The sequence below is a fragment of the Dunckerocampus dactyliophorus genome, chromosome 13, assembly GCF_027744805.1.
Source record: "Dunckerocampus dactyliophorus isolate RoL2022-P2 chromosome 13, RoL_Ddac_1.1, whole genome shotgun sequence".
NCBI classification, from domain to species: domain Eukaryota; kingdom Metazoa; phylum Chordata; class Actinopteri; order Syngnathiformes; family Syngnathidae; genus Dunckerocampus; species Dunckerocampus dactyliophorus.
This window is the reverse complement of record NC_072831.1, coordinates 24487901-24514215: the sequence shown is the minus strand read 5'-3', so window position 1 is coordinate 24514215 and position 26315 is coordinate 24487901. Positions and strand designations below refer to the sequence as shown.

General features: G+C 42.8%; 1 protein-coding gene across 3 annotated transcripts in view; it reads right to left on the bottom strand.

Annotated features, from left to right (window-relative positions):
* The window catches only part of qkia (QKI, KH domain containing, RNA binding a), a 94801-nt gene extending 69826 nt beyond the window's left edge, over positions 1–24975 (bottom strand). For all 3 annotated transcript variants that reach the window (XM_054796672.1, XM_054796673.1, XM_054796671.1), the window contains exon 1: positions 24519–24975. In XM_054796672.1, coding sequence (XP_054652647.1) covers positions 24519–24663 — 145 coding nt within the window. In that variant the 5' untranslated portion in view covers positions 24664–24975. The remainder of the gene's footprint in view (positions 1–24518) is intronic.
* Positions 24976–26315: the final 1340 nt, after the last annotated feature.

Here is a 26315-nt window from a genome sequence, read left to right as displayed (position 1 = left end):
TTTGACGGGCCAAGCATGTGAAAAGACGGAACTTTCTTTTCTTAATGCAAAAAGCAGAAGAAGTGTGTGTGTGTTGCGGGGGGAGGGGTTTGAGCCATGAAAACATATGCATTTCTGGGGCTTATCATCACATTCACAGCTGCCTCCTCTCTCTCCATCCATCCACTTCTTTATAAGGATTTCTCCCCCCTCCCTCCTCTCATGCCTGTGTCTTATTTTTACTTCCTAATCTTTGATTTAACAGTAGACCAGACGCAAGCCTTTGATGTTCATGCACAAACTATTTCAGGGCTCTTAATGAGTGTGATGTACCATCAGCGTCGTGAACAACAGGCATATGTATTGCAGCTTTTACAAGGAAAATCCCACATTAGGTTTGAAAAAGTTCATGTCCCAGGAGTTTTGCCTTCGGAAAAAAGTTTGCAGTGAACAACTTTGATGGCGACTTCTGGACGTTTTTTTGGGACACTGGGTGGTCAAAGACAAAAAGTAGACACACCAAGCAAAGATCCCCATACAGTGAAACCTCTATCAAATGCCCCCGTCGTCGTACAGGTCGGGATTCAACAAAAAGTCGTACAAAATCCCCAGCAAAAACTCACTTGAGTAAGAATCATAAGGGATAGCTACTGATTTTTTTTTTCCTTTGGCTTTTTTTGCAATATTTACTGCCAAGAAGAAAAGTGGCCTCAGCAAGGGGTGTTACGACGAGAATGTGAGTGCACAAGTCACAATTACCACAATTCCAGTGTCAATATTGTTTTTACAAAGGTTAAACATCGGTTTACACCTGTGTGTCACAGTTACCAATTTTAACCCACAAGACCCTTTTAAAACATATACTTTTTACCGGTCCCAAATCGGTCCCACTCATAAAAGTGCACTTTGCTACTGACAACTCTTTGAAAGATACAATAACAATAACTGACCTATGTAGGGACAAAAATTCAATGGCTCTGTGACACGATTGCATCGTCGTTTAACTTTCCATAATTTCCAGCGTATAAGCGCCGCTGCTTTGAACCCTCCTCCAGCGTATGCAGTGAAACGGCTAACTTGTGGTCGCCTTCTGGTCTTGCAACATCCCGTGTGCTTCGGAGCAGTCACGTTGTGCTTTGTGTGCGCGCTCCCATCATTACTGATGTGCGATACCACTGATTTCTTTTCCAATTTGATGCGGAGTAGAATTCAGGCTGGTATCAGGGATACCGATCTGATATCGCTATTACGCGTGTCCCCAACGTGTCAAGTAAATTTGAAAAAGTAGTGTATTTGAAATCATAAAATAAAGAAGAGTAATTCATTCATGTATTTTAAACAACTGCATAACATTTAGACAAGGTCTCAATAATTTAGTAACTTCCCACTGTGTTCCTGTTCATGATATACTTTACCTCAAATGACTGAAGTGTCAAAGTATTGATATTTTGACTTGAGAATCGATTTTAGAGCCCAAAGATGTGGTATCGGAGGTATTGATATTGCAGTATGAATTGGCAGAACATGTGATGCGCGGCTTTCATGTTGAAGGCGATCAATCCAGCGGCTTTTGCTTTTGGGGGGGGGACAGTGCAGGCTCGTGGGCTGATTTGCCTCAGGGCGGGGGAGACGCCGGTAGCGACAATGAAAGAAGGAGAGATGCCGACGGCAGGAAATTGTGGTGCTGTTCGGTTCCAACATCCAGCTTCAGAGGTTTTACCTCTCAGGAGGAGAACAGCAATACATGACTTTTCTGGTGGGCTACTGTTTAACCAGACTTGTTACACGCACAGTTTGCAAAAAAACATTTATTTAATTGAAAGTTGAAAAAAATCGTTCTGTGTACTAATTAAATAGCCCATGTTACAACATGGACACCTGCAGCTTGTGAATGGGTGCGGCCTATACAGTATACAGTATATGTACAAATCTTTATTTTCTCTTTAAATTTAGTGGGTGCGACTAACAGTCCGCTCTGTAGTCCGGAAATTACAATAAATCTATAGTCCCTTTCAGACTGCCTGTAATGTCATTTTCCACGTTTTTCTCTAAAGAGGTCACCCAGCAAATATTCGTGCTGTACAGAGGCGGGACTGCAGTTCATACGTTAATGTTGCTGTATTTTTATAAGTATTTTATACGTCACACATTACCTGATTGCAGGATGCCCCGCTTGCGGCAATATCGTGCTTTGCTAGGTTTTATGTAAAAAGCAAAGGCAGATAGATGTCTGATCTTCTGTCACAGCTTTCATGCAGGAATATTTGCGGTGTTTCTAATGGAAAAAGATTGCGTGTTTTATTTACATGTCTGGTTACTGTTAACAGGGGGTAACTTACTTTTACACTGTATGCCTTTGCCTGTCCTGGAAGCCAACTATGCTTATTCAAGACACCTATAATGGCTGAGCTATACTGACTTGTGCACATACTGTAGTTCCTGTATCCATACATGACGTGGATTGAAGTACCATCCCCCCTATCGGTGGAAAGGTCTAAACGTCTGTAGACAGAAATTACAGTGTAGTTTGCTGGCAGCCACGGGTAGAGATTTATGATGTGTGTGTCAGGGATTCTCCAAAGGCACACTGGGCGAAAAGCTCTGGTGTCAGGTCTTTAAGTACATAGGCCACTAAATAAAAGACTGGTGTAACAAGGTTTTGGCGATGTGCTCCTCTGGGAGCAAGGTGAAGAAAGTAATAACGTGGGTGGGCACACAGCAAACAAGACAAAGAAGAACGACTCTCATCCGGAGCCTCCCTTGGTAATGGATGCTTTTGGAAAGTAACTCCAATAAAAATCACAGAGGCAGCTTAATGTTTGTCGAAGTCTATAATGCAGAATTTGCATTAAGTGTATACGAAGCGGGTGTGTACATGCATATTGCAGCCAACTCGCCCCAGAAATCAGCACGTTACGCTCTGTGATCATCAATAATGAGCCTAGGAACACACACAGACAACAACACGCGCACACAAACCAAGTTTTTTAGTTCAGCTGCAGTTCAATCCATGCAGAGGAATGTGTGCCCTGATACCAACTTAACTAAATGTAATACATAGATAAAAACAAACACCCAGCTTAACATTAAAACACCCACATAGCCCGGCTAATGAGCTGTTGTGTTTGAAGGCTGGACTCCCCAGAGACAAGGAGGTAGAAGGCAGAGAAGTGCCTGAGAGAAATATCTGTTAAACAAATATCGCACGCAAAGGGCAGGAAATGAAGAGTCACACCTCATTTTATTTATTTATTTATTTTAAAACTGCCTCATTCCAAGACCAGACCTCATTGTAAGTCCGGTGACATAGAAACTGGAGAAAAAAAACGATTGTAGAGACGTTTTTTAGTATAACTGTTTGTGTGAACACTAGCTGCACATGGTGTCTATGCACAGGTAACAAAACACACTCATTCAATGTCACATTAGCTCTGAGGTCATTTTCATTTTTTCCTACAGTCCACTGGAGAGCAAAACAATCACTCAGGGAGCATTGCGGTTATGTGTGCAGTCTTGTGATTAGCATAGTTTGGAGACCTCTTCTCGCCACCCTCAAATGCCTTCTGCATCTTCTAATTCTAGCTAGATGGTTAATGAGAAAAAAACTGAAATGAAAACTGTTCCAAGTTGATAAATAAATACAACTCAACAGAAGTCCTAAATATAGAAATATAGTGAGCATGAGCGGCCTCAACTCTACTAAACAACTCTAAAAAACAGCCAGATACGTTTTTCCTGACAAAATGTTCACTGATATACTGTAGAAACATTAAAAAGGTTATTGCAGGGGCTTCCGGTAAGATGACGGCGAGAGAAAACGCGTAGCCGTCACCTCTTGGGATACCAGTCGGGTATCAAAAACGCACCATATAGACACAATTCGACAGCTCCAAGAAACATTATGGGCGAGGGGATCAAAAGAGGAAGTAGGAAAGCTTATTGTGGGCTGGACCAAGCCCGTGAAACACCCGGGTGAAACACAGAAAGCGAAGCTATCGAACACGAGGGCAGCAGAGGGGAAATGGTCGAGCAGGACCACAACAAGACTTCGGGGGCTCGGCTTGCTGTCATCAGCCAAGACATAAAAGAAGCGTGAAAGAAAAAAAAGACACGGTTGCCACTCTTAAAACAGGAGATGAAGGAAGAAATCGACGTCCTGCAGCAGGATACCGAGCGCAAGCTAACAGCTAGTAGAAATAAGCTACATGAACAGAAGGTAACTCCGGCCGGTGCTCTGAAACGAACAGCAGAGCTGGCAGGGTGGAGGGCAGGTACTGGGGAGGCGATGATAGAGATGCTGGACCAAGCGAGCTGGACGCAAGAAAAGCTAATAGACCTTGAGGGAAGATCCAGTAGGAGTAACATCCAAATCTTCTGCATCCTGGAGGAGGGCCCTGTGAGTAGATACATCGAGCAGTGGCTAAAAACAGAGCTACAACGACCAGAGGAACTAGAGCTGTACCATTCAACGTGCCCACCATGCTCTCACACAAAAAACTAACCCGAATGTTGCACCCAGATCCATTACTGTCAACTGTCTGAAGTTTGAGATGAAATAAGCAATTTGAAAGACGGCACGGAAGAGAAAGGTGCAAACAGGAAACAAGCAAGTTTTTTTGACCACAACTATCCAGCCAAAGTTGTCCAAAAGCGAAAGTCCTGCTCGAGCATTAAAAAAGGTGCTAAAAGGAGAGAAGGTTTCGGTTTCAGACACCGCTGGCCAAAATACCAATTCATTGGAGTGATGGAGTGGAGACAAACGACAGTGCCGCAGCACCCGCACGGGAGATGAGAGCGAGGGGCTATGCCATGGATATTCCGGGAGATGACAATGCATTGAAAGCAGCAGGGAGGACACCAGGAATACCGCAGTGGCAGCATGCTAGGAAAGGGGAGACTCGACGTGAGACGGCCTAAGGGTGAGGGGAAAACTCCAGGAATTCATCAAGAATGAGCGCGGGAGGTAACACCATGGTCCCATTAAAGGCTTCGTCATAGTTCAAAATAATAGTTTCACCCAGCTGGGAGATGTTAATGTTTATTTTATAAGCAGTTGGACATATCTAGACCTTTTTTAAAGTGCCCCTTTTCAAAGCGGGAACCAATTGAGTATAGGGAGGAGCCCCTCTTAGTGATGAGGATTTCTCTTCCACCCACCAACGGGGAGTCATAGGGAGCGGTCAACTACCCTACAGATGGAAGCCAGTTTTTGTTTTTGTTTTTGTTTTTGCCGTTGGACATTTTTTGTATAAGTGCCTGGTTAGTAATTGTCTGGGAGAATATGGTCAAGGATGGTAGAGAATAAAGAGGTCGAATAAAATTAACATAATGTCGCTGAATGTAACTGGTCTAAACAGTCCACTAAAAAGAAATAAGGCCATGATAAAATTCAATAAAATTCAAAAAGGAGAATGTATTGCGATGAGAACATATTAAACTGAAAAAGGTATGTTTACAGGAATCTATACCACAGCTCCTACGGCTGATTTGAATCATACTGAAAGCACATAAAGAAGCCGGAATCGGAATTATATCTGAACTATATACAGTCATGGAAAAAATGATTAGACCACCCTTGTTTCTTCAGTTTATTGATCCATTTTAATGCCTGGTACAGCTAAAGGTACGTTTGTTTGGACAAATATAATGATGATAACAAATATAGCTCTAGCATTGTACTGCCAAAAAATGTACCTCTTATGAGCTATGTGTTGTCATTGTTATATTTGTCCAAACAAAAGTACCTTTAGTTGTATCGGGCATTAAAATGAACAAGAAACTGAAGAAACAAGGGTAGTCTAATCGTTTTTTGACATTATGACTGTGGAATATTGATCTTTAATATTCACATATTATAAAGGAAAACTGAGAATCAGAACTTCAAATCAAAATCCCAGATGAAGAATGGCTAAACAGGTTGAAATACATCCACAAAGACCTGGTTCTCCTGGAAGAATATTATGCATTTTCTTGTCACGCCACCGCTCAAGAGCAAACTACTCCATAAAACAATGCCATGTTGGGGATAATGGAGCGCAATAAATGCAGACCATTCACATATCTGCTGGAAATGTGAGAAGATATAATATGCAATAACGCAATTTTGGAAAAATGTTGAGTGGCGTGTTAATGGAAATATTTGGATAGAAGATCCCCATGTCCTGCACGATTATATATTTGGGGAAATCTACGTGAGAGGAATGTATGTGTGAAAAACCTATTTGGCAAAGTTTTTTCGTCAGCGGGCAAGAAACGTCATAATGAGGAAATCAGGTAAGGAGGACATGCCTACACAGGATCAGTGGAACGCAATGGCGGAGGAAATTCACATAATGGAAAGGCCGAAGCATCACCTACGGCTGCAGGAGACCGATTCAAGGTGAAATGAACTAGATGGACAATATCTGCATCTCAGCAGCGACAAAATACATAATGGAAACAGGAAGTGAGAAACAAATATGGAACTACTGAAATGCTGTTGATAAAAGAACTGCCATGTTTGCACTTTTTGTTTGGTGTTTGAAAAATGTTCAATAAAAATTCACGACCAAAAAAAGGTTATTGCAGGACAACTCAAATGCAATGTGTAGGAACAACGAGTTTAATCGAATTTGAGTTTGTTTTCCCAATGGGGTGTGGTTTGTTTGCTGAGGTGTGAACACAGGTGTGGAACAAACCAACCATCCACTGGCCAATGAACCAATCAGCTTTCATTTTAATACATTTAAGTCATGATTAGTGACCACAATTTTGACGGTTCTCAGTAATCCCAATATCCGATTTGGACGTAGTCGCAAAAATATATTGATGTCAACTGATTTGCCAAGTTTCCTTCGTGCAATATAAGTAATATAACACTGTAAAAACAACACTGTGTGCGCCTTTAAGAAGCAAGGCCTGGGAAGTGACGTGTGTGACGTCAGCTAGCTACAGTTTACTGTCTTTAGATGAGTGTTAGCAGCAGTGGAGCAAAGACACTGTCGTGGAGAGGGTAGTGACTGGCGTGAGTTGTGAGCCAAAATTCACTTACCACGGTCGGGCCTTGAACCAATCAGCCGCGATAAATGAGAGATTACTTTAATAACATTTTAAAATGATACAATAACTGTCTGAAATGTTATCACGGATTATCGATAAATACTGTTTCCATCCCTATTCTAAGTGCCGTAATGGTGGTGACGTAACAACAAAAAGTATACAGATTAGACTGGCGATTTACTGAACATTGTGCGAAATCGTCCCCCAAGAGTGGACATGGTTATTTTTTTGCATGTCCTGTACTGTACACAAGTTTAGTTCCAGGATGTGCTTATAAACTTCCTATTAATCTTCCTACACCCGTCAATAACCATTCACTTGTCTTTTTGTTGTTTTTTTGTTGTTTTTTTATAATGCGAAAAGAAAACAAACCAGGGTGGAAACAGCGTGAAAGCACCCTTCATCTTTAGTTTTTTAAAAATTGACTGATTTGACTGAGCTGTAGACATGTTGCCATTCTGCTCACCTCTGAATGGACAGCAGAGCATAGCAAAGCAGTATAGTGTGTGGGTGTGGTGGCATCCTGGAGGAGCTATCTGCAAAGCCATTAATCATAGGCCGTAGTAAATGCACGACTTCTGAAGCTGTCATTGTGTGAATGCATGCAAGAGAGGAGAGAAGAGAAGGTGGAAAAAGACACCCAGAGTCTTTTGACCGCTTGGTGGTGACGCAGTGACTACTGTACGTGCGCCAGGAGTGTGTCACGGCATGTCGCTGTGTGGATTAGACAAACCATGCAGACAGACAAGGAGAGACACTGCAGGAAAGGCGAACATGTTGTAAGACAAACACAACATTCTGAAAAACACTTGAAACAGTGCTGGCCAAAAGTGTATTTAAGGAAAGTGGAAACTAAAGACTGTCTCTTTCATTTTAAACTGCACTGGAAAGTAAGCGTTTTGTACATTTATAAAAACAACATTACTGGGCTCAGCAACAAAACAAGTTCCTTGCAATTAAGACCCCATTATACTAAAATTAGCACTGGGGATCGTCATATTTGATGATGTGAGACTGCTCTATGGGGGGTTTGTTGTGGTAATAGGCAGGGTGTATGGGGGAGGCGGGCAGCTCAATGAGCCATAGGAGTGCCAGTTTTGTGCAAATGTAATGGTCTCCCCTTCCATAGACTGAGGTGGGTAGACACAACTTAAAACGGTAACATTCATTATTCTCTATGTGGGAATGGGTTCAGCTGTTTGAGCTACTGGAGTTCTCCCTGGGGAGCAGGTTAGCAACGGTTATTTTAGCCGAACATCCTCACAAATTGTGGATCCTCAAAAAATGTAACTGTAGTCATTCAAATCTAGCAGCGTGAGAGACTACCTAAGAATTTAAGACTGCTTAGAATGCTAAAAAGTGAAATGGATTCAACATACCTGTATATACCAGGGGTTCTGAACTGGTCTCAACCTGTGACCCACATTTTCCAATGGTCATTAAGTTAAGACCCACTCTTATTTAAGTTATTTTTATTGATTTTATTTTTCAAAAAAGTGTTTACACTTTCTCATTTCTATTTGTATTTATTTGTATTGGTTTTTTTTACACTTTGAAGCCATTTTTAAATTAGGATTATTTCTACGCTTTTATTTCAGTCATTTTTATTTGTCCATCCATCCATTTTCTATACCGCTTCATCCTCATTAGGGTCGCAGGGGCATGCTGGAGCCTATCCCAACTGACTTCGGGCGACAGGCGGGGTACACCCTGGACTGGTCGCCAGCCAATCACAGGGCACATATAGACAAACAACCATTCACACTCACATTCATACCTATGGACAATTTAGAGTTGCTAATTAACCTAACATGCATGTTTTTGGAATGAAAACCCACGCACGGGGAGAACATGCAAACTCCAAATGCCCAGGGGAGAATCGAACCCAGGTCTTCCCGATCTCCAGGCTGTTCCTGTGTTGGCCAACGTGCTAACCACTAGACCACCATACGGTGGTTTATTTGTATTCACTTAAATTATTTTTACACATTTAAGTTCTTTTTAATTTTATTATTTGTTTATACTTTCACACTTTAAGTCATTTCTATTTTTTTCATTTGTATTTTCACACTTATTTTTTATTGTTTTTTACACTTTTAAGTCACTTTTATTTGCATTACTTTACACTTAAGTAATTTATATTTCATATATATTTATGCCTTCATTTGTTTTGTTTTGTATGATTTCATTTAAGTCAAACAAACACATAGTTACATGTCAAAAGTCTATTTTAGAGGACATTTTGTCAAAGAAATGAGTAAGAGCGGTAACTGCATGTATACAAATAATGCATAAAGTAAAATGAAATATCAAAAAGACCACAAAAATCTGATATTTCACTTATAACTGTGCAATGTGCATGTGCCAAGGAGGAAGATTACTCAAATATTGCTCAACTTTACTTCAAAAGAAGTCAGACATCAGTTGTATGTTACATATTTTAATGTCATTTTTGGCTTGCTGTCCACGACCCACCCAGAATGGATCTGCAACCTACTTTTGGGTCCCGACCGACCGGTTGAGAACCACTAGTATATACGATTCACCTCCATTTTATAGTCTTTGGGTTGAAATCTTGACAGTGGTTAATTTATTTTTACACTCGGATGCCAGTCAAGAAAGTTACAATGTAACTTAAAATTTGCCTGAATATATATATAAAAAAAGGATTTACAACCATTTTTATTTCCAAATCAGTAAAAAAAGTTTAAAAACTCTAAACAAACCAGAAGTCCAGTGTTCCAGAAGATTATAGGTTCCACTGTTCATCAAAAAAGTGCCCGCTAACACACTGTTGGAAGCCAATTCCTTCGTAATTATCCTGTATTTGTAGTTGTAACAAGTAATTCAGTGCAGCCCAAGCTGAGGCTTTCAGCAAATGAAGCACATCTCCTCAGCACAGCTTTATCAGTTGCACAAATACGCAGCTCAGCTCGAACTGAAATGCACGCAAAATGCAAACTCAGGTCTCCCTCTGAAGGACCAAGTAAACATATTTTATTGCTGTGTTCGCCGGCAAAAAAGGGAACCTCAGGTACTGTAAAAACCAGTAGCTGCCACAGTTTTCATTTTACCCTTACCCGGCATGCGTATAAAATCATATAGTGTTCCCTGCTAAATCATTAAAACAAACAGATGGGGCCAAAGTTGAGCAGTGCTCGTAAGAAATCCTACTTTACTTTTGCTGGAGTTGAATCCATCCCTGCTGCCTGCTGTGCTTTGTTGATGTACACACACAGCAGCAAAACAAAAAACAGCAGCCTTGGGCGTTTTCTTACAACACCCTTGCAAAGACCACCAGAACACAGAACAATAGCTATGTTAAATAAAGGATGCACCCTGTAAGAGCGCCATGTGACGTGACAGTGTATGATAAGGAAGAAAGCAGAATAACAGGATGTTGCTAAGAAGTGGGTTGGAAGAGCAAGTGTTGGTCACATTTTCTGTAGACGACACAACCAAACTACGTTTCCTGACATGTGGCGCAAATATAAAGACGGACACTTCCTTCCAGCAATGCAACGTGATGCCAAACGGAAGCGAAAGAACCCGCACTAGCCAGCACTAATTCAGCAACATTTTGAAATATGCCTGTGAATATTCTCATTCATCCGGGTCATTGTATTCTCTCGCAACTGTTCAGGTTGTCTTAGAAGACGTTTCGTCTCGCCTGCTCAGTTCATGCTTCATCAGTTCATGCTGAAAGACTAGGTGGGACACAAACCAGTCAAACTAGATAGGACGGCTCTAGTCCCATTCTGGAAAAAAAAAAACAAACAGTCAACAAGGAAGGGTGACAAAATGTAAAAATCAAGAAGTTACAAAAAAGCACAGAAGTTGCAACTAAGCTCGCACACTGCTCGGGGCAACAATGGCCGGAAAGAGTCCAGCAGTCAGGAAATGAAAGAAGTAGGGGGAGAGGAAGGAAAAGTTAAACTGTAGACACAGGTGGCGAAGATAACCTCAGCTCCGCTTCCTGTCCTCACCCAAACAACAGAGGAGACCACCGTCCTCACAACAAATGTGGGAGAATTTCAAGAGCAAACACAAAGCAGGGGCCAACTTGTAAAAACACTGTGGTTGATACTGTACGAGTCCTAGGTGGCCGTAATGCAGATTGCAAAGTTTCCTCCCACATTCCAAAAATACACGGTAGGTTAATTAAGTGGTTCTCAATCATTTTATGTCATGGCCAACCCCCCAGGGGACGGAAATGTCCCTCCTCATTTAAAGTACTATTGCGAAACTGATAATATCTATTTATTTATCTGTCCTGTACAAACTGAACTCAAAACTGAAACCAGGACAACGCCACACAATGGAGAGCTGTGGCACATACAAGCGTATTCAAGAGATCAAATTGCATGTTGAGTACAATAAATATGTACATGTTGGCAAGTGTGCACTAACCTTGAAAGTACTGTACTCCCTGCCTCTTCTGCTCTCCCTGACAGTTCACCACACCCCCCCCCCGAGGGGCCCGCCCCACTATTTGACAAGCACTGGGTTAAGGTATGAATGTGAGTGTGAGTGGTTGTTTGTCTATTTGTGTCCTGCGATTGGCTGGCAACCAGTCCAGGGTGTACCCTGCCTCCCGCCCAAAAGTCAGCTGGGATAAGTGGATGTTCCGAGACAAAAATGGCAAAAATGTCTATCCCGCTCCCCTCCAAACTCCCTGCTAGCTTCACGTTTACGTTCTCTCGTTACTGTGCGAAAAGCTAAAAAGCAAGGTTCGAAAAGTACCACCCCCAGACAGCAGCCCATAACGGAGGCATTTGCAGGGGCGACACCATACGAGAGAACGTCTCCGAGGTGGACAGAAATAACAAAAGCGATAGCCTACCACATAGCTACAGCGGAGCGCAAACGCCTCATGAAAGTAGCCGAGAAGAGGTACACCATAACATCGCAAAAATATTTTTCACAAAAGTTTATACTTGAATCATTACAAGGGATTTTTATACTTATTTTATATTTCATTGAAAGTAATGTCTGCCAGATGAAAAGCAGTTAATTTGCATTTCCTGCGAAGATATACAGTGGTCGGGGGTTTATCGTGCATTTGTCGTTATCAAGGTAAAACTGCCCGATAATTGCTTCTAGACATCAACAGAATTCTCAATCTAATCAACGTGCCTTTGTCTGGACTTGCATCTCAAAACATTTTGTAGAAATTAGATTTGTACCGTACAGACCAGAATATAGAGAAAGAAATGTCGACTCACATTCGGGGGCGTAGGGATTTATACAAGCAAACCAGCAAGATGGCGCTTAACGACTTCTCCCCAATCGAGTCACTCACACACTATTCGAGGCATATGGCAATCCTTCACTCTTCCATTCAAAGTAATTGTAAGGCATTAACAAATTTTTCCAAACCTCCGCTGACTTTTTGTTTGAGGACAAGATTGTAGCATCAGGAACAAAAAAATAAGTGTTGAGAATGTGAGCAAACATGACAGAATGAGGAAAAGGCACATTCCCCTCACTACCCTCTCATTACGAGAGAATGAGGTCACTCGATTACTACACCAAAAGCTTTGATGCCACCAGACAAAAGAAAACCGAGACGACTGTCTTCACCTTTCAAATTTCCCGTCGCAAGATCTGTTTGTCCCTGACAGACATGTCAGTTTTCTAGTGCAAAATTAAAATTGAACACAGAGAAACAAGAGAAAAAGGTAGACAGTTGTTCCAGAATAGCATGGTAATGTGTCAACCGCCAGCCATAAACATGACATTTAAATCACTTTAAAACTAAAAAAGGGATGCCAAAGCATTTATGGACTTAATTTAGTTTTGGGAAAAAAGGATCCATCCTTCATCACACGGCCTGTTGAGGCCTGGAGATAGTGTCTTTAAGTTCCAGTCTAACAGCTACTTGTTGTCCCTTGGCGTGTAAACACGCTTCACAGTTGTTTTGGGAGTTTTGAGACTTTGGACATTTTTACGCTATTATAAACACTCCCCAGTGGCACTTTGTTGCTTGAATTGTTTATGAAGAGCCAAACAAAGGCTACCTCAACATGCAACTACTTCAACAATCAATGACGTTTCTTTGATTCATCTGTGGTGAGTTTGGTGTGATACCATGCTAGTTTGCCTTTAACTAGGATTTTTGGCTTTTTGTGGGTACCACAGCGCATTTGTCGGAACAAGTAATATGAACAAAAAGCAACAGAACACAGCTTTCCTGTATTTACTTCTTGGCATGTGGTTGATTTTATCCAAGAGGACATCATGAAAACAAAGCACTGCAGCAAAGTGGAGACTGTGGAGTCAAAGACAAATCTGCTGGTTTTCATCGAGGGATGTACAAATCCACATTTTGTCCACTTCCGTTCCAATCCTGAATTTGGATATCTACCAATACTATGCCGATACCAGAGCTCTGTTTGCTTTATTATTATTGTAGTGTCTGCAAATGAGGAGCTTGTCGATCAACAATCGTTTTACTGAACAAAACAGGTTACTGTCGGTGGCAAACACGTCACAAGAATATCAGCAAATGGAGCTGGAAGAATATCAGCGAACGTAGCTTTCTCCACACTTGCAGTGCTGCACACGCACACACAAACAAGAGCTCAGCTTCACAGCCAGCCAAAGAGTGTGTGATGTCCGACTGCTTTGTGTGGCCTTGAACGTGCCAGGTGGAGTGTTGTATTGTGTATGGCGCAAGTGAGGAGGACACTAGCAGTGCATCTGTGGAGATAGCCACGTTCACTGATACGCTTTTGGATAAATTTGCTGATATTCTTCCAGTTATGTTCACTGATACTTTTTTGGCTACGTTTGCTGATATAAGAAACGGTAGTATTACTATGACATGTACTATAAAGGACACATGCGTATTTATAGTGGTTGCTTATTATGAAGGAGGCATGAAAAAAACTCCCTTGGAGGAAGTCCTTCTCTAAAGAGCTGCTGTTTCACAACATGTTGTTTACTCTGAGATTGTCTGGTGGATCTGTTATGTCTTCTGGATAGGGTCCAAAGTAATGTTTAAAAAGGCACATTGACAGGGCTGTAAGAAAAACACAAGAACCCCTACTCCACTGTCATTAAATACAGTGTACCCTCTCAAAGCATTCGCAAATCCGAGAGGGAGAATGTACACAAGACTGCGGTCGTCGCTCCCGCCGTGTTGTTCTCGAGCAACATTTAAGCCTTGGAGTGATTGTGTCAAGAGCCACCGCGCACTGCTAGGATCCCAGGCGAGCACTGGGCTGATGCGAAGCGACAAGCCACGTTTCGGGCCTTTAACGTCACCACTGGTCCTCACATGAACGAGGCAAAGGGCGCCTCAAGGCGGAATATCTCGCACACAAGTGCAAGAAGGAGCTACAAAAAGAAAACATATGTAAAAAAAAAAAAAAAAAAAAAAAAGAGGGCAAAGTAGGAGGGGGAAATGCTGAGCTCGGGTATGAGAGGAAGAGATGATGAACTGATGAAATTTAGTCATTCCGATCAAACACAGAACAAAAGAAAGAAAGAAAGAAAGAAAGAAAGAAAGAAAGAAAGAAAGAAAAACAGGAAAATGAGTCATTCTCCTGGGAACAGCAATTTTCTACTTTGGAAAACATGATGACAAGAATGGAACATGCCATGTGTCAAGCAGGACGCTTCCTCCTACCAGCTAGTGGAATGCATGTGCAGGTTTTAGACAGATAAAGGTGATGAAGTGCATGGCGATGGAGGCGGAGTATAAATAAGACTACACTTCAGGAGCAGGGAAGACAAGTCCATGGCTTGACGCTAGCACCTTTAGGTGTCGACAGCACCTTGACAGCTTGCACCAGCACACACCTGTCCTGGCTGTAGCTACGCATCATCACTGCCCAGCAGTGTGCACTTTACCCAAGGAGACAGACAGCAAAGCAATAAATTAAGTGTTATCAACCATCCATCCGAACTAAAAAAATAACATTCTTATTTTATCTGACGGGATCGCTTAAACCTCCAGCTTGCCCTGACATGCCCTCAAAGGAAATATTTACACCAGACAGACTAGAGCAGATAAGTAATCTTTTTCAGAGCAAACCTGACAAAAAATCTGCCTTTCCATCAAGGACCCCACATTAGGAGACATGAAATAGTGATGGTTCAACTCATTATTGGACAGACAGCACTTGTGTGCAGCAGGGACGACCACAGCAGTGTGTGTCTGGCCCAATAACAACACAAAACAGCCATTGTGTGCGATTGCGTCTATTATTGGTAGAGGCAAGGAAGGCAGGGACCGGGGGGTGGCGTGTGGAGCTGAGCAAGGGGGTCAATAACCTTCCCCATAGCTAACAAGATGACCTCATTCACATCACATGGGAGGAATTCTGCCCCACAACCAGCACCACTGTTCTTTATCATACTTACTATCCTTCCTTCCCCTGACACGCCTTCCTCCTTTCAGTGGGAACAATCCATCAAGTGAGCAGCAGACTTTGGGCTTTTCATGCCAATCTTTGCACGATACAAATGAGCTCTCTGTTTCATGAGTATAAAACATCCCTTTGTTTTTATTTGGCACAGTAATCTTGTCCCCAACAACTGCACTGATAAGGACAGGCAGAGCTCATCATGACGACAAACAGCAAGACTCAACAACACAGAGACAGAACTGCAGTTACTCTTGGGTTGTGTTGAACTGATAACACCTGAAAACTGATTGAAAAGTGATGTGTTTCGTTTTGGACATGCGTGGGTAAGCCACAGTCAAAACAGTCAGGGTGGAACATACAGTAGCACTGTCATGGCGTTGTCTACAAAAACGCACCGGGCGACACTGCTCCAATGTCCAACATGTAACTAAACAGCCTGTGCTTTGCTTTGTGTTGCTGAGGCCCCTGTTGCAGCAGCTTAAACATTGCTGACTAAGTATCGTGGGGGGCACAGTCGATTAATGACCTGTATGAACAAAGTGCATGATATCCAAGAAAAAACGCAGTGTGTGTGTGGTGATGCAAAGGTTTACAATTGGCACGAACTTAAAACTGTTGAGTTGTTAGAAGCATCTTAAGGGCAGATGTATTATATGAACTATAAAGTACCATACTGACACAAATATAATACAATCCCGAATATAAGACTAAAATACAGAATCATTTTAAAGTGTTTAAAACATATATTTATTTGCTACTGGACAGTTGATGGCTCGTCTTCATTGAACACCATTATGTTAAAATTGACATTGTGACTCCTCTTTTTGCCAACTTATCGAACCTTTAAGACACTTTTTCCAGGTCACTGCAAGAGAGTGGAATTCGTGTGGCACCAGCAACTAAGCGGAACTACGTTCCTTGTCACAGAAATCTGACCGGAAATTGACTCGCGGGAGCAAGTGGAGGGGTAAGTCACTGTTGATGTAATACACTGCTGATTGGGATGTCATACATCTTCATGTCAAAAAATCCAAACCATCCCTCTAGGTGTGTCTATGTCAGGGGTGTAACTGTATGGCACCTTCACAGTTCCATACGTACGTCGTTACTGACGTCACAGTTTATTAATTTCTGGTACACTAAGGGGACAAAATGCAAAACCAGCGTTGCCTCTGAGCATTGCCAACGCAGATGGGCGGGGCACATCTGTCGATGTGCACAAGGCTAAACAGAAGAAGCGGGGCTGTTGTCGTCTAGCTCGCCACTTCCACGGCGAATACTGGACAGGTATTGTGGTCTGTAAGGGTGTTCGCACAGGGTTGACCGAACAGTCCAGTATTTTACCACATACCGTCGCATCCTTAGTCTATGGGGATTTTTTTTGCCCAGTCATCCAGAAGAACACCTGGACATTGCTCTGTTTGGGAGTACACAAGAGCATTATCCCAAATCAATTTCAATGGCAAATTTAACCTCCTACAGTGAGCAAGTAAGCAGGAGCTGGGGAAAGCAAAAAGCTCCCCAAAATATGCTCCAGCAAATCAGTTTTTAGGGAATAGTGGAGGCCTTAGCTATATTATATTTCTCTGAGGAGAGGCTCACTGTGCCCAGAACTGGGGGAATCCAGTATCGCCGCTTTTTAGCAAGGGATAAAGTAATGGTACGATATATTTTAAAAAAAAAGACAGCAATGTGTGAGAATTTAAGAAGAGTCAGTTGCTTGTCTTCGGTGCTATTTCCAAGGTGGCAGTCACGCTAGAAAGACTTTCACACACTGTGTCAATTTCATTCAAAGACTGGGGAAATCTAAACGGACTACATCGAGACGCAGGCTTCGGAGATACAAAGCCTGTTAAATGGAGACTGCCTGTGGTAAAATCACAAAAAAATAAAAAGATACAATTGCCACGACACAGTCTGAGTTAGAGCTGCACAACTATTGTTTGGAGATGACTCAAGAGACAATTGCAGTGGGAGTATGAAAGTTATGGATTAATCCAAGCATAGAAACTAAACACACATGAGGTGAATAAGGAAACCAGGGCGAGTTTTCATGAAAGCAAATAGCAACATCACCTAATGGTGACTGAGATTGTGATTGATGGCAAAATTGCACTGACAGCAGTATATACCGACTTGAAAAATAAAGTCAGTTATCCCAGAGAAGTGCAACGTTGAATGTGATGCGTTAGAAGTGCACGGAGGTCGCACAGATTTGAGACAAGCAGCTGACAGCGAGGTTAGACAGTGTCGGCGCTTCATATTCAGATGACAGAGAACTTCAGAGGCATCAAACTGACGCACTTTTTGTGGCCCCTCAGGGAAGGTGATGGCAGCTCCGCCTGCTCTCGCCAGGCCTCACAGAAACAACACAGGCAGGAATCGGACAGGTAAATTATTCACCTTTGATTTATCGTCCGGCTGAAAACTAGTGAGACGCCACGGTAAAAGGCTCAGAACCGCAGGGAGGCCAAAGTACTAAAGGCTCTGGACCGGGATAAAGGGAGATTAACACTGAAAGTGTCTGGCAAATGCAAAAAAATTAGGCATACTTTAGAGTCGCTTAGAGTTGACATGCTGTGAAAACTGTCGGTATATTTCAGTATACCTGCGCCGACAGAGTGCAGCTGTGGAAAACAAACAAACGTGGTGGAGGTTAAGTGCAGAGAAATTCCTGAGCTGGTTGCCAAAATTTGCTTCCTATTCCTCCAGTGAAAGGACACAGGAAATTAATGCAGCAGGGGTGGGCGGGCAAGGAGACAGAGTGAGCATTCAGTTCATTTTGCTGCCTCGTTCCTGGGATAAAAGGGGAGGAGACAGACAGTGCCAAATGTCGATCGCGTGATTCATGTTGTCGCTGTTATACAGTCTCTTCTGTTTGTGAATCTGAAAGAAACAATGTTAGTTGAAGATGGAGATGATGACTGCCATTCAAAGAATGTGGATAGGTGATAGTAGTAGTTTTAGGAACCTGTGGAGGAGAGACAGGACGAGAGGCGGGTCATTATGGAATCTTAGTTTGTCAAAAAAAGAAATCAAAGAGACGACTCTGCCTCTGTGGGAGAGGGCGGACGCAAAACAGGCGTCGCTTGTCACAGCCGGCTGTCTCCTCCCTGTCTCGAAAGAGGGAAAACAAACCACAGCCTTTGCCTTCTCTTGACTCTTATTGTGTCATTTCCTGTAGGTGTTTTTGCTCCAGACACGAATAAAAACGGAAGAGCATCTGTCGATCCGTACTGACATAATTTGAGGGCAGAGGGAGGATCTGTGGTTTGCGGTAAAGGTAAAGGTGTAAAAGACAAGCTACGTCCTTACATGTACGCATGATTACCTAAAACTCCTGACTTAAAGCTGGGTTACGTTCAGGAAATGGCGACTCTGATAGTAAGTCAAGCAGTCAGAGACAGTAGGAGGCCGAGCAGAGGCAGGCGCTGATAAGGAGGGCCCCGGCACTTGTGGGATTGAAGCCTGAGATAAGAGCCCCGAAGCTGATGTCGGATGACTTTATCACGCAGCACCCGCTGGGAGGTGCCGCTGCTGATGCCGGGGCCAAGGGTGGAATGGGGCGGGGGTCAGAATGAGGGGCCCGAAGCTCAACAGGGCCATGTGGCGGAGCTCTGGCACAAGGCCCCCTGAAGGCAAGGCAAATTTAAATCCTGCCTCCAGTACTAAACCCTTAAATTCTAATTACACAAGGACACTGAGAGTAGTTACTACTGTAGAACAGCGTTTGTCATACCGGAGCAGTCCAAAAGTAAATAAATAGTCCAGACCCAACAACTGGCATTTTTCCATATCGCTGTTCTCTATAAACAGCACAGATATGGTGATTTTCCGTCTATGGGGCAGCATCAGAGCAGCAACAGAGAAAGGACGCCACCTGTGTGCAAGGGTAATCCATAACGGGTCTGAAATCTGCTGCTCAATCCGACATTGCATCTAAATACCCATTTTGCTAGATTCTGTGTTGCTGGGTGAAAGTGCACACAGTTGCAGCAATATTCTGCTTAAGTGGGTTGTTTATAAAAAAGGCACATGAATGAACAAATAAATCGCTTCATTCCTAGATCTGATGAGACTACCCTGCGAGATTTCTCTTTGAAAGAGGCTACTATTTATCAAATGTCACGGTATGCAACTGGCTCAATATTACATTTTTTTCCCCAACCAAAAATTTAAGAACATATTTGTCACAATTACCTGTTAAACTGCCTTTCACGTCTGTCACTTGCGGCTGTCTGGTATTCACGTACATGTCGTGGCGCATACACACACACACAAACGCAGTCTCAGAGAGGCCACCAACAATTTACATTAATGTTGTTATGATAGGCCACACATTCAATGATAGCTAACGTGAATAGCTAAACTTTGTCAAATTGCCATCCTTAGCTGACAATAAACATAATTTATGTACTTACTGTATGTTGTCAAAGCAGGAAGAGGGCGGGATATAATGCTTGCAGCACAATTGAATGTTGGCGCCCTCTAGGCAGCTGGGGAACCCCTTGCACACAGTCCCTTTAAACTAGCTGTATTATTTTTAATTTTAAATTGAGGCTTGTGAAGTTACTTTTGGATCTCCTGGGATTTCCTGGGGACCACACTGACGTTGTGGAAAGAGAGGAAGACAGAGGCAGACAGAACGAGACCCTACAAAACCTCCAGATTGTATTTTCTCAATGGCGGCGACGGCTCAGTTAAGCGTTGCGCGGAATGGTGCTCGTTAATTAAATCCCAGCTTATAAAGTGGAGCTTTGGGAGAGGATGTCGAGGTAGGAGCAGGGGGGTTTGATGGGGGATAAAAAAAGGTTTCAGCTTGCGACGACGGCCCGGCAAAACACCCCCGATTGACTCATTGTGTCAGCCTCTATCGGCGCTCTAAGCAGTGCTGCGCTCTATCCTAATAGATACTGCATTGATTGTGTGTCAGAGGTTAGCGTGGGTCCTGTCCTGTGCCGAATACACAGAGTTAACCTAGAAAATGTGCTCACTCTACCCAGATGTAGACAGAGATAACAAGGAGCCAGATGACAAGGATGGGGAGAGGATAAAGAAAACAACTGCAGATGTACGGCATTGTATCAAACTCTCTAAACAACCATTCCCAAAGGAACAGCCTCCTAACAAAAGGCTCCGCGGTGGACAGGGGACCGTTTGTCCTCCAATTGTTGACAGCTCCCCGGGGGAAAGTCAAGCTCGTGGAGGAGGAAAAAAACAAGCAGACACAAAAGTGGTGCTGTAAAACGGGGGGAACAAGTGGTACCATGCACCACGTTACTCCGCAGCAGCGTTTTTGCAATGCAACAATGGCCCGTTAAATCTATTAAACAAACGCATCTCGAAACAAGCCCAGAGGGAGAGGTTGGCTTTGATTAAACAATTCAAAATCAATACCTCACTCTTTGGATCATCGTAGGGGAAAAAATTAACATTAACAAAACTTCCCAACATCGCTACATGTTCTATGGTCATATCCTAACAAGAGAAAAATATAGCAATTTGATGCTGCTTGTTGACTAGCAGGCCGTAAAGAGAAATATAAAAAAATATTAAAAAAACCTCCATAGCAGGTGTCACCTCAGGGAGATGAACAACTGCAACGTAGTGGGGGGGGGGGTGCGTTCCTGTCAATCTGCCACAATGACCTTGAGGCACTACATGCGTGTCAGCAACAAAATGTGAGTGCATGGAGCATGGTGGGAGAGACACAAGGGTGGGGTTGGCTTTCCCCTCCCAGTCATAGGAACAGCTGTGAAGACATGCACTAAAAACTGGGTGGGTGAAGTGTGTGTGTGTGTGTGTGCGTGCGTGTGTGTGCGTGTGTGTGTGTGTGTGTGTGTGTGTGTGTGTGTGTGTGTGTGTGCGGGGGGGGGGGGGGGGGGGGGGGGGGCTAACATACAGGCTAACATACTTTCGGACAATCTCACATTTAGTAGTAACTACTTAGACAGTTGGTGTACAGAGTCCAAGATTTAACCGAAAGTTTCACCATGGGTGGGGTCTACTGACATCATGTGTTGTGAAAACGTCGGCCCCTGAATGTCGCACCAGGGCGGCAAGCCAGTCGAAGGGGGCAAGAAAAGCAAATAAACTCCCTAACAAGCTCCAGACGGTCCGGCCTTTCTCTGCACTGGGGTGACTTTCATAGCACGCACACGCAATTTCTGGCACTGGGGTAATGTTTGGGCTGGTGCTGTGGAAACCCCCTTGTAAACTTTAAGCGGCCCGGGTGGGGATGGAAGTGAGAGGTTTGGGAGTTATGTTTTGTTCTTTTTGCATCTGTTCCCGGAACAACTGCAATATGGTACTAAAAGTACTAAAATTCCTACTTTGGCAGCAGAAAAACACACTAAAATGTGTGTTTAGTATCATGCCACATCTCATGGGTCAAAATCGAATTTAGCAATTAGTGTGCAAGGTCCAGGAGGCGCCGAGACTTTACCAGGACCAATAAAGAACTTTTTGTAACAAACTGGTTTTAAAAATACTTTAGGAAATGCAACAATGCATATAAAAATGTATCTAGTTACAGCATTTGCTCCAAAGGCCTCGCTGATCTTCTCACAAAAACCACACACGCTATGATCTCATTGCCAATTATTTCAATGCTCCAGCTCCTGCACTTTATCAGCATTACAAAACAACAAGCTGACTTTTTTAAGAACCATGGTGGTTTGGATTCTGGGAAATTGTAAGGCACATCTGGACATTGTACATGGTAGGTCTTTTGTGACTTATCGGGGGACGGGTAGAGGTATGCCGTGCGGGCTGAGAAACAGCTTGGGACAATGGGAACTAGAGGGACTGCGTACCACCACAGTGCCACATACAGACGACTAACAAAACTGCAGACACTACAGAAAAGTGTCCCCGTTGGTAACAATCCTCAATATGTAAACACAGTGGTGTGTCTGCGTACAGACATTGATCCATAATCCAGACACAATCAAAAATGAATCCTTCATGAGGTTGCACTGCAATTTCATGACTAGTTTCTTGCAAACTAATCACAATTATAGATATATATGTGCGTACTTCTGTTCTTCAGTCATACTGGAACAAAGCACCAAACGTATTAAGGCAACCATCTTCTATCAACAACACTAACGATCCTATCCCCAAACAAACTTTCTCTTCGGTGAGCATTTCATACGCATAGTAATGTGCACAGAAAAAATTGCATAATGGAAGTCTGTGCACATTTTGTAGAGTTATGCCAACCTAACTGTAGCAATAGACTGATCATAGCCGGGATTCCAGTTATTCTTTAGTCATATCAAAGCTTCCACCAAATGCCATTTTAGTTGGCGAGGACCTTCAAAAATTCCACTCCATTCTGCTCAATTTATTGCCCAACATACTTGAGAATAAAGCCTCTTTTGTGAGTATTTTATGATTGCAATGAACATACATTATGTAGGGGGGGGAAATGGACCAGAAACCCAAAATTGTGGAGCGGGTGGTCTGTCGAGTTGTGCTACCTAGCGCTACTGCGCATGCAAGGAAATCGGTTTTAAAAGTTCAAAATGTGAATCCCCTTTGAAGTAATCTTTCAAATGGGTATCTTTTAATTTTGTCGTTTAATAAACATGTTTTACGCTACAACCTATTCAATGTTCCATTTATTAGGTTACAATATTCATGTGACTACATGGAAAATGTACTTATATAGCTACTAAAGCACTAGTTAGATCCATCATTGTTGCTGTGCGGGACGCACAACTCGACAGAACACCGGGTTGTAATCAAATGTTCAATGAGAGAGGATATCTACGTTAGACTGATGCCCACGCTATAAAAGCACGGATCGAGTTGTTCCTTCAGTGAGCTCAAATGTAATTTTAGTTCAACTTCAATTCTTCTTAAAACACTCCGTGCTTTATCCACCTCACAAACTCAAGAACTTGAATCTGTCCAAGCAGTGTAACACTTGCTTTCCTAATACTGTCAGCCTGTTTCTGTGCGTGTTCAACCTATGGCAACACAACTGAGTAAATAGTTGGGTTTCTTCAGCTGAGCTACAATGTGCAATAAAGGCATTTTTTTTAAGTTGGCTAACTCACTCCTCTTATGTGACTTGCTTATCATCCATCTGGAACGGAGACTTGAAATCTGTGCAGACCGGTTTTGCAGCAACATACTCCGGGCGCCTACGCAATGGGGCAACACTGAAACTACAGTATGATGTTATTTCCGTGAACAAGGTTTATTTATATTATATTCATAGTCTGTTAGAATGTGAATCACTTTACGTGTGGAGGGAGCGCCTCCTAGTTCGATTACATAAAACGTGGGTACGAGGTTGAAACTAGCAACATTTAAAAGGACGAATAATCCCGATGAGTACTTGGTGTAGATCACAGCTATCAAAGATGGCAGACAAAAACAAGATTTTACAAGGGGGTAGAGAAGACAGTTTACGGGGGAAGTCAAGGAGAAGTGAAAGAGAGGTTTGTTTAATTTGAAGGAGAAGTTATGGAAGGCTTACCAAACTTCGGAGCAGTGGCCATTGTTTGGTCAACACACAGCACACACACGCAGCATTCCTCCGCGGTATGAACTCGGCCACTGGGCAACAACTCTTACAAGAAATACGACAAAGACACGAAAAGCTTTTCGATTGTGTTAAAAGTGGCCGGGCATGTTCGTTTTGGTGTGTTTAGTTGGGGAAAAGATGAAGTGACGAGCAAACGTTACCGAGTCCAGCGGCACGCGTGCACACACACCCAGTGTGGCTAGCTTCAAATGTGGCTAAAGCTAAAACTACTGGAACATGTGGAAGTAAGGCCCGGCTAAATTAACTTTAAAAATGCATCCTAAGTAGTTCAAAGTCCACATTAAACACACCCTAAGGTTGCCTATTTTAACCACATTGATGGGAGTATGATGTTTAAGCGTTCGAGAGAAAGTTTTCGTCTAGTCACAAAGTCAATAACACTGCTAATCTCAGCCCCATGACTCTCACATGCAAACAAAGTCAGCATTAGTGTTAATTGTGGCGATTTGGATTAAATAAGGTGTTAATTTTGTAGTTGTGTGTCCATAGGGGACACCGATATGTGAGATCGGTGCAAACGCCGGACATCGCCTTTGCTAATTACCACCACCATGACCGCCGCTTACCTTCATCGAGAAGCCGCTCAAGGTGCGTGAAGATGCCGCAGAGATTGGGCAAACTGGTCATAAGCTTCTTCTCGTTCAACAATTGCATCAAATAGTCCGGACTCGGCCTCGGTCGCTCCTTCACTTCGACCTCTCCGACCATCATCTTTGCGGCGAGAGCGGAACACACACAAGCCCGAACACAGAATCCTTTTGCTGGGGAGAAAAGAAATAAAGAAAAGCGGCGAGAAAAAAAACTTGCAGCTCCAATCCCTCGCTTCCCTCCTCCTCGTAAGAACAATAACGTGTAATGGGAGCCCCCCTTTCCCGGAATCAGGCTCGATTTGTTCGTGTAGTTAGATCGCAGACGGGGAGCCCAAAAAAAAAAAAAAAGAAACCGTTAGTTCCTTTCCCGAGAGCGGCGCTTGGTACTCTCCTGCAAACAGTGTGCGCTCAGGGACGGTCGATTCCTACACTGTAGGCGCGAAGGACTGAATGTCCCTCCTTCCTCGTCCGCGATAGGCCAGTGTACTTTCATTGGACTAATGTTTCAACCAATCAACATTCAGAGCTGAGCCCCCCAAGGGGCGTGTCTCGATCGAGAAGCGGAAGGTGATTGACAGGATTAAGGGCCAATGGAGTACAGTCCAAAGTCCATACGCTCCATACATATCATTTATCCAAAAACAAAAACAAAACACAAATGCTGCAGATTAAAACGCTAAAATTAAATAATGCTGTGAATTTGCAACATTTCTCTCATGCAGTTTTTTTGTTTTGTGTGTGTTTTTGGCATTTGAAGCATTTCTTTTGCATTGGTTTTTTATCATTCAGTATACAGTCTTTTATGGGGGAGTTGGGTCATTTGCATTTTTTCATTGTTTGTAGTGTAACATTCTAATGCTGGCCATGTTTAATAATGTCTGTAGAATATACCAATAACCAATCGGTCAATAAGAAACGAGCTGTGGGCCGCACTGTAGACAACCCAAAAATAGCTTAAAACTTATCTTTGTTATTTTAGCTAATCTTATCACTAAGTGGTAGGAAAGCTACAGCTACTTTCACACCAAGATCCTCCCACAAAAAAAGTAGATCCCACATTAACTGTATTTGCTTGTGCCTTTTATACAAACCCAACGCTTTACCACACAGCAATGGAAGGACAGGGAGAGTCGGCAGGTGTACAATCATACAAAAACAAGACTACAAGGCTCATGAGACATTTTTATTGATACATTCATTTTTACTACATTAATTTTGAAAATCACTCTGTATTAAATATACTGTAAAATGCATACTAGAAAGACTAAAATAGCAAAAAACTAAAAAAATGTAAAAAACCTCCAACTTGGGTTTCATGTTTTTGCATTTGTTATTCGTAAATATTGCCACTTTTTGTGTGATGCAATTATAACTTAGTTTGTCCATGCAATGATCCCAAAAGGGTTGAGACCCAAAAAGGGTCATTTTCGTCGGGTGTGTAGCAGGGTAAATGTCCATTGTAGTAAATAAATGACATTTGGGTAGCAAATTCATGCCTTGAGCTGAAAAAGTTTGAGAATCCCTGGTTGGGTGTGATGTGTTGCTTTAAAGGACAGGCTGTGGCTGTGATTAACAGGACAGCCTGATGAGGCCCAATGAGAGCGTTGTGCGACATTGTACGATGCGTGGACCCCAGCAGCCAAGTCCTTGATGGTAAAAATTCATTAACATGATTGCGAGGCATCACGGCGTTGCATTAACTTTTACTTAATGCAGAGATCCTATCAGTAGCACAAGGTCATTGACGCTGGCTTTGGCGAGCGCCACCAATTT